This window comes from Arvicanthis niloticus, chromosome 25 (assembly GCF_011762505.2).
Source record: "Arvicanthis niloticus isolate mArvNil1 chromosome 25, mArvNil1.pat.X, whole genome shotgun sequence".
In the NCBI taxonomy this organism is placed as follows: Eukaryota; Metazoa; Chordata; class Mammalia; order Rodentia; family Muridae; genus Arvicanthis; species Arvicanthis niloticus.
Genome location: NC_133433.1, coordinates 26,321,794 through 26,331,151, shown reverse-complemented (window position 1 = coordinate 26,331,151; position 9,358 = coordinate 26,321,794). Strand labels below are relative to the sequence as shown.

Sequence of the window (9,358 nt, the reverse complement as noted above, 5' to 3'; positions counted from 1 at the left end):
GAAAAATTCATCAGTCCCCTGTGTTTTGAAAATTAATATCACAAAACAGCCACAGAGCCCTTCTGGATTGTCAGTTTGCAAGATGAATTCATTGATACACTTCATCCACTCACTCATTAGCTATTAGAGAATCTGCTATGGCCATGGTGAAGGGCATAGAATGATGAACAAGATATAGCGCCAAGCTCTTCCTGTTTTTGCCCGACTCCTGGATGGAGAAGAGAAAATAAGGTATAAAGGACAATGACTGGGAACAAGAAGTTCAGGGCTTTAATCCCACTCTTGTTTCAACTCCTAAGCATACTTAGACTAAGTACCCAGCCATTCTGGCCTTCCCTTTCTGTATTTATAAAACATGGTAAAATTGTCTTGGCATTCAATTTTGTTCCATTGAATTTACTTATTTAAGAGTTCAGATTCTAAAAGAGTTAAAGAGTTAAGAGTTAAGAGTTTTGTAGCCTGGGTCAGGAAAGAAAAAGGCCAGTGATTATTCTGTCATAGCAGGTGTCTCTTAATCTAGCATTTACCCACAGACAAATGACAGCCAGGCCTTTCAAGATCATTGTGCAGTTGGGGTCACGGGTTTATTATATTTATATACAAATAAGCATTTATTGATGTTTCATCGGAAGGGATGAGGTAACAAACCATTTCAGCATGACATAACAACATAGCCACAAGAGACCAATACTGAGCTTCAAGACTCAAAAGAACACAGATCCCTAAAATCACAGCTTTCAGGCAGTGTAGTTATCCAGACCACGAGGGCAACTGTACAGCACAAGCAGCACGTGACAAGAAACATCACTGATGGGGCAGTTGCTCACGGGGGATGGAGCAGGCTAGTGGGGGTCTGGGGTCACTGCTGGGAAAGGGCTTCAAAACCGCATAAAGCCTCCATATCTTTTTTCTATCTCAGGAACTTCTTTGGAGTAACTTTCCCCTTCTTCATCAGAGGGCAGAGACTCAGCAAAGCGCTTCAGGAAGCCTCCGTATCTCTTCTGGTAGTCCATCCACCACTCGGGGCGCCCCACCCTTCTCATGAAGCCCCCATAGCGCTTCTGCAGCTCTTTTGCTTCATCTTCCAGTTGGGGGCTTCTTTTGAGGCCTCTCATGAAGCCCCCATACCTCTTGCTCATGTTGTCTTCGTCATTGTTGGTGCTCTCCTGTTGGTGGCTGTCTTTCGCATGGTTGTCTCCCGTTCCCAGTAGCTCTTTCAGCAGGTCAGAGGAGTTGGCCAAGGTGTCTCCTTCATCTGCATTCTTCTTCATGAAGCCACCATACCTCTTGGCAAGGATCTCGCCTCCATTTGTCTCTTCTTCTGGCTCCACAGGATACAGCTCATCCATCTTCTTCATGAAGCCTCCATACCGTTTCATGAACCCTCCGTACTTCTTGGCTAACAAGTGGCTCTCATCCTGTTTGCTGCTGTCTTTGTACGTGTCGATGCTGTCCCAAGGGAACTCGGGCTTGGACACCTGAAGGAGATCCTTGCAGGTCTCCCAGATTTTGAGAGAAGGCAGCTGTCCTTCACATTCCAGTGTACATGCCTGTAAAGTCAAGGAGATGAGTGATTAAGAGACCCTTCTGACCCAATGGTGGGCTATGATTATCTGCTTTAGTACACACACTGCCACAGAGAAAGGCCAGTTCCTCTCTGTCATAGCTTTGACTGAAACCGAACTAGCATTGGTCCAGGAACACTGGAACGAAGAAGGGAGAGGGTAGTATTCTTGATAGAGAGCTTGTGTATGCTGTGCCATGTTAGTGTTTCAAGGTATCCACCCTCAATTCTGAGTCACATGGCTGCCTTCAAAATGGAAATTCACTGCACTGTTTACTGTGGGAGGTGCAATTTTGTTTGAGACATTTTGAGTCCCAAGGGAGAAATTTCTATGTACCTGATTAGGAAAATTTCCTAAACATTTTCTCTCCGTGTCTTTATCTTAGAAAGACAATCTTTATTAATGGCATATACGAGAGTTACTAATGACTACTTCATTTCACTGTCTTAATCCATCTCCTTGCAAATACTTTTAACCTTTAAAGGAAAACACTACAATCTCAACCTAAGTTTAAAGGGAAAGCTATTCAAGACACTATAACAGTATGGATTATTTGGATCCCGACATAACGATTGGTTAAAAATTGAGATGCTTTGACCTTTTGCCTTTTTCTTGGCTGATTAAAACAGATTCCATCATTTTGAACCAAAATGCTGACAATTACCTGGATGCAAATGCACAGATAATTCTTTTTATTTTTTAAGATTAAGCCATCGATATCCAAAACAGATTATTTTCAATAGTCATATTATTTAATAAAGGAGGAATTAGCAGCATGTAATCACACTTATTATAAAGTAATTAAACTCAAGTCATTATAGAGTAAATAAACTCAAGCTATGGAAAGCTTTAAGCTATACATCTTAAATTACCTTGCTCAAACTATTTTTTTTTAAAAAAATATTCAATTGTTTGCCTGCAATAAAAAAACCCACAAATATTAGATGACATTACAAAATCCTATGATTTTCCTAAGCATTTCAGGGGGCATCACAACTTTTAGAAACCTCCTTGTAGATGCCAGGCTACAGTCCCTTGATTTAGACAGGAAATCTAGGCCCTTTCTTGGCATTTAAAAAATCATATATTCATATTAAACACACAACAAAAAGTCTTTTATTCATCAAACAAAAAATATTCTGGAAACATAGTTTTAACTGACTTCGAATGGTTATTTTAGTTTTGATTACAAGAAAATAATTAAATAAAGAAGAATATGATAAAGCTAAAGAGAGGCCAATTAAAAGAATTCCATTTTATTCTTGAACATACATGGTTAAAGAAGACTCAAAATATTATTAAAAGCTTAAGATGTCCCAGAGGCAGTAGGATTTCCACTTTAAAAACATATGTGCATGACCTTGTTGCCAAAAATGAATGTCATTCATGTAGCTTTAGAGACACTTATTGCACGCTGAGTTCTATGGTCTAGAGCACATCAGATGGAAAGTTCTAGACGCATGCAATCTCATCTCGGTATCTTTACCTACCTCATGGCAGAACTTGGTAAATATCTACTAAGCTACTATGTACCTTTGGCTGGGCAAACTCATTTTACCCATGAGCTCTAGCTAAAATTCCCAAACTGCTATTATTTTAACAACGTCTGAGCATTAACTAAATCTCTGTCAGTGAGAGAATAATATTAAATGTATGCTACAACACCTACTCACTCAAAATTCTTCTCAAGAGGCTTTTTTTTTTTGATAATGGCTTTCCCCTAGCCAGTTCATATCGGATGTGTCCCTTGTCATCTGCACCAAAGAACAGAGAGCTACAGTAACAAGGACTTTGTGTATCAAGGTATCAAGGAAGCTGGAAGTTGCTCTGCTGTCTTGGGGCTGGTTGCTAAACAAGAACCTCTGCTCATGCTCCTCGGCAGTGGAAAAGGAGGAGGAGCATTACTTTTGAGCTTGGTAATCGGAACAGTTGAGAGAAATTTTCTTGACTAGGTATTGCTAAAATATCAGTTAGAGTTTCCAAATCACATATTTTAGTAAATCTGATATTATTTAAGGTCAGATTATAACTCTTCTAGAATTCAATTACCATTAGTTACATAGATGGTAGAGAACCTTATGCTACATATTGAGTTCTGTGCTCGGCAATCAGTGGGTAGAGCTAAAATGCCTGTGATTACTCAAAAATAAATAAAAATACCGGTGGCTGTGCACCAGGAGCCAGACCGTGGTCTTTCAGTATAGTATGAATCTCCTGCGTATGAAGTCCATTATTCACAAGGTTGATTTTTATTTGCACTCACTCAAGTTTTAGGGAAAGCTGTCAAGCTCATGACTGTAGGAGATGGAACGAAGCCGAGCGTGATATCTGCCCCTGTTTATGATGGAGCAGTTTCCCCTCACAATGTAAACACATAGTGCTTTTCTGGCCAAGTTACTCTACATCAACTGAAATAGACCACATGATCAAAAAATTCAAGGGACGCAAACAAACATTTAACTGGAAATATTGGCTTGGATTTGGGGACCCCTTTGTTTCTTTCCCATTTCAAGAATTTAAAAAATGTGAAGCTTTCTCAAAGGCTCATGTGTAAGCTGACTCTCTTTTGAACTATCAAGGAATTTCAGACAGGGCAATAGATCATTGAGAGTAAAAAGCCGCCTTTGGAATTTCAGATGTACGGATTCAGACGTAGTGTTTGGAAAGCCTGTGGACTATGATGAAGAGAACAGCCATTTTGTCTCGTCTAGCTCCTATACAGGACAGGCTATCTTTGGACTGATACCAGGTCTTTGGGTACCGACCATCTCTCCTGAGCCCTTCTCACAGCCAAACCAAAGTGTTCTTTTTAGCCGTTATATAAAGTATAGTCAAGACAAGGCAAAGGGAATTGTTTCCCTTGCTCATGGGACTATTAATGAGCTTTTCTGGACCCTTCTGCCAATTCTCTACCTCTCCCCTTATCCTTTTCCTCCAGAGAGGAGGGACTCAAAGCTAAAGGAGCCCAGTAAGAGCAATGGGTTGGGAGTCAGGGGTAGTGGGGGCACTCTCACTAACAAAAACATTCCATTGCAGGAAGGATGTTTGTTTGAAGGGCCCTGGGCTTTGGTGTTAAAGTTGGGGTGACTGACAGCCTAGATGAAGTGCTATCCAAGGCAATGAAGAGAACATTATCTTGGAGTTCTGAAACTCCAGGATCAAAACAAAATTGGTTTATGTGAAAATAGATACCTCAGCCCTTAAGGATCCCAGAGAGGCTGGTTCCAAAATTGAGAGACAGAGCAGCTTAGGATCAACATTTGGAAGCGCCAGGTCACCTTGGTCACCAAAGGCTCCTGCCAAGCACCTTCCAGCGCAAGTGACCCGCTATAAGTAAGTCTATGAGGCTGGCCTTGTGAGCTTGGCCGAGCAGTCCCTCACCCCTAATTCAACTCACCAGGAAGTTGATGTCCCCGGGGCGCACCAGGCGGTAGCTGCATTTAGCGCAGTCCTGGCTGCATTCCGCCTGCACTGTAGCCAGGAGGCAGGACCCAAGTGCTAGCAGCCAGGTGCAAAGTCTCAGGAACCGTGCCATGGGCTGTAAGAGAGAAGAACGCGCCTGTGGGGACCCGTTCTGTCTCTGACAAGGTTCACTAGCAGGAAACCTTGCTGGGTGGGTGGTCGTGGAGCAGGACCCGCAGGGACAGCCCTTCCTGAGCCCCGCCCACAACCCAATAACATCCCGGGTGACTCAGGGATAGCTTGGTCCCTAGTGTTTTCTGCCCTCCTAGGGCTGCCTGGGGGCATTCTGTCTTCCAGGAGGTACCCTATCTTCCCCGGGGCGGGCGGGGGTGGGGGAGAGTCCTGTCTTCCTGATGGCAACCTGTCCTTCCGAGGGCGCCTTGTCTTCCTTGGGGCATCCTATCTTCCCTGGCGTCGGTTGCTTAGGGCAAGATTCTGGAGCGAACACTGGAGTTCGCGGCTCGGGCACAGGCGCTTGGGGAATAAGACCCGGACACCCATGGCAATGAGGAACCCCGAGAAAGTTGGACGAACGCATGCAACGAAGGAACAGGCGACGGTCGCCAAAGCACCGGAGACTTGGGGCAAAGTCACTCACGCTGCTGCTGTTCAGATGGCGCAGGTTGCTGGAAGAGCGTGTCCCAGCTGCCACTCTGCAAGAGAAAGAAAGAAGGCAAGTGTGGGGCGGCCGCGTCGGGGAGCTCTGCGAGGCGCCGGGCAGCGTCGCTGGGCTGCGGGGCTCTGTGCGCCTGCCTCGCTGGCGACGGCCACAGCCACTTTATAATTAGCCCCAAACCGAAGGAGGCGCGCGCGCCCCAATCGCCGGCGGGCTGCAGCTGACGCAGGCCCTACGCCAGCCCGCGCCGACGCCTGGTGGGAGGGGACGTCCCTGCAGCTCGCGGCCCCCGAGGGTGGCGGGAGCGAGTGGGCGCCGGAGGCTCCCCCCCGCCGAGCAGTTAGGAACTCTGGGGAGGACACGAAGGGGAAACTGCTCTCTCTGCATGAATCACTTTGGTGGCACCGTGGGTGGGGTGTTTGAAAGGGCAGATGGACTTGGGTTTCCGTTGAGTTGTTGGACACCCTCGGAATTCGGTGAACCTGCCCCTTCCCTTCCATCCTTCTGAGGCATACTTCAGAGATGACATCTGCTCAACTATCCGAAAGTCGTAACTTTTCACCCACCTGTCTCGACTTTCTTGCTGTCGAATAGCGCCAGGGACACAGAAGGCACTCAGTTAATGGTTATGAAAGTCAATAATTGAAACTTTTCTAGGATCTTAAGCTTCCTTCTTTAGATCAGTGATATATCAGGCCACAAAAACAATACCTCCGATGCAGAAAACAAAATAAAACAACCCTCCTCAAACAGATAACCTCAAAAACAAACCAACCAACCAACAAACAAAAACAGGTGGTGGTGGGAAGTGTGTCCTACAGAGACCACAGGAGGGATGAATCTCGGGCTACCAGGGAGGACATGGGTCCCGGATTTGCTGCTGCCAGCATGTTGTACAGGGTGGGGTGTGTGTGTGTGTGTGTGTGTGTGTGTGTGTGTGTGTGTGTGTGTGTGTGTATGTGTGTGAGCTTGTTGAGTAAGGGGTGTCGGGGAGTTGTGATTAAGTCAGGATTGTGGTTTGGAGCAGGCAAGGAGGGAAGCTGTTCTGGACACAATTAGCTTGGGTCTTGCACATCTTGTCTACCAGGAGGGGCAAAAGATGAGGTTGGGCTTTCAGAGCAGCCCACTCCCACTTGCCGGATCTGTAGATAGTCACTAGTCAGGAAGCTTAGATCGTCTAGGTCTTAGACTCCGAGGTCTCATTTTTTTTCCTGTTTGTAAAACAGCAGCTGAGGTAACAACATGCTATTTTATATCAGCTCTCGAGAGAGGAGGCACGGTATTTAGGAAAGAATCATCTGGAATAATGGACGAAATCACTTAACCTGTCTGGCCTCAAAAGCTGTTTTTAACCACCCATCCTATCTCTCCTTTGTATCTACTACCAGTTATCCCTCCCGGGTCTCGATTCACCCATTGCGTGCACCTATCTTCCCTAGTCCAGGTAGGCTACAACAAACAGTCCGAGAGTTCATAAAGAGAGGGTCTCAAGATTTCCCCAGACATTTGCAAGAGATCCTCCCCCTTTGTCAATCTTTGCAGTCCCTGCGTTCTCGCAGCTCCTAAGAGTCACAACTGGAAATGCGTCTCCCATTTTGGTCGCTAGAGAGCAGCGCTCTCCTGCATTGGTGGAGCACACCAAGGACTAGGGCTGCATCTGTTTGCCCTCAAGATTCACTATGCTGGCTATGGACATTTCACCGAATGCCCCGGGGAATGCACCCGTGCACCTGTTTTTCTCTTGGCTGGGGAAACCTTGGACTTGGACCAGGAAAGCAGAGCGCTTGTGTTAGGTAGAGGCCGGTTTTGTCATCTTTCTACTTTTTAGACCCTTCTCACCAGGGTTTTGATGACTTGTTCTTTCCTGCTTCTTCCTAGCAAAAGAAAGCTTCTGTCTGTCTTCACTTAAAGACTGTTACCTCTCATTGCTCAGGCTTTGTAATAGAGACGACTACACTGCGGTACTGTGCAATACACCGAACAGTAGTCTTACATAAAATAAGCATCTTTCTAAATCTTGGCATTTGTACACTTGAGATGGCTCCTAAGCTTTAAATCTTTAAATACATGTCCCGTGGTAGTGTGAATGTACATGTGCATGCATGCACAACAGAGAGAGAGAGAGAGAGAGAGAGAGAGAGAGAGAGAGAGAGAGAGAGAGAGAGAAAGGAAAAAGAAGGAGGAGGAGGAGGAGGAGGAGGAGGAGGAGGAGGAGGAGGAGGAGGAGGAGGAGGAAGAAAAAGGAGAGGAGGAGAGAGGGAGGAGAGAAAGCCCAGCTATGTGATGCTCCCCAGGGTTCTTAGTGCTGGGTTTCAGAGGGCACTTTAGGACCCTAGAGAGGTAGAAGCTTAAGTCTCAGGACCTTAGAAACAAGGGTCTTCAGACTCCAGCTATGTAACTGGAAAATTGAGGCACAGAACACCTGAGCAATCGACACTGACAGTCCAGGTCCCTTAGACTATCTAGGTAGTTTTCCTTTTGCATTTCTCGAAGGCCTAGTTTGCTTCCCTTGAAATGGTTTATGTCCTCCCTGACTGCATTTTCTAAGTGGCTTTTAAAATGTCACAAGAGAGACAAGTGAGGATGCTCCTTAGAAGCTCCCAGGCCTGCCAGTTCAGATAGTTTGGCTACAGCCATGGTTAATTGAGTGCCAACTGACTGAACTCATGAATGAGGCTTGGGTAGTTTAAGCTGGTTTGTAAATCAAATTAGCGACTTTTTCTCCCCATTATCTCCTACTTTCTAGGTCTGGGGAGAGAAGGAATATACTTCCGTGTTCATTGTTTTAGACTTAAATAATAGCAACAGCTGATTTGGAATCCATTTCTTTATTACCATCTTTTAAATATATGTTATAGATTTTGTAGCTATATTATGAGAAGAATATTTGAAAATCAGAATTCCAAACCCCGAAGAGGATCTGATTTACAGCATTTGATTCGCAGATTTCTGATTCTAAGGTCAAAATCAAAACCTTACCTTCTTCTGATTCTAGGATGACACATACTAGCTCAGAGGCTAACACGAGTGACTTCTCATGGTGTTTAATCCAGTTCTTAGCTATTGAGCAAGGTTTTTGAGAAAAAGGGGCTGAAGAAAAGTCCTGTAGGCAGCATTTTCCATCATTTCCAGGAAGGAAGATGACTCCCTGCCCTCCTCCTCTTTCCTCCTTGCTCACTAAGCAGAGTGCTTCCTTCTGGCCTCCCTCTAAGACAGAAGTAGAGGAGAGGAGACAGATGTGCACCAGTGAGGGAGTTCCACACTCTAACATGTCAACAATTTGGAGCTGTGCTGAAGCCAGGGAAAGCTTGCTTGTCTTCATCTCCAATCTAAGGTGCATGCATTGTAAAATGGGATTCTGTGAGCGTGGCAAGTCAGCACGAGGCCTCTGTGTAGTTACAAGATTCTGTTGCAGAGTGGCCATAGAGTAGAGCCAGCTTGGGCAGGATTTGCTGCTTTATTCTTTTTTTTTTCTGTTCTAGAAACAGATAAAACTCACAGGAGAAAAGGTAACCTAGGGTATGGTCACCAGAACTGATTTTAAATGAAAGCCGTGGAAGAGAGGAGAGAGTAAAACACAGAAAAGTACCAAACATATTGTTATTATGTTATACACTTAGAGAGAATGATTTTTTTTCTAAATTTGACCTTATCTCTGACAGGAAAACATACTTTTCATATCAAGCAATACAGTGAGACAATGAGTAAAATAAAT

At 45.0% G+C, this 9,358-nt stretch overlaps 1 protein-coding gene across 1 annotated transcript; it reads right to left on the bottom strand.

Moving 5' to 3' along the window:
• Positions 1–562: 562 nt before the first annotated feature.
• Penk (proenkephalin) lies at positions 563–5,889 on the bottom strand. The gene is made up of 3 exons (XM_076924252.1): positions 5,626–5,889; positions 4,963–5,103; positions 563–1,550 (listed from the first exon to the last, which is right to left on the bottom strand). Exons 2-3 carry the CDS (start codon positions 5,098–5,100, stop codon positions 879–881), a joined length of 810 nt encoding a protein of 269 aa, XP_076780367.1. The 5' UTR covers positions 5,101–5,103; positions 5,626–5,889; the 3' UTR covers positions 563–878.
• Positions 5,890–9,358: the final 3,469 nt, after the last annotated feature.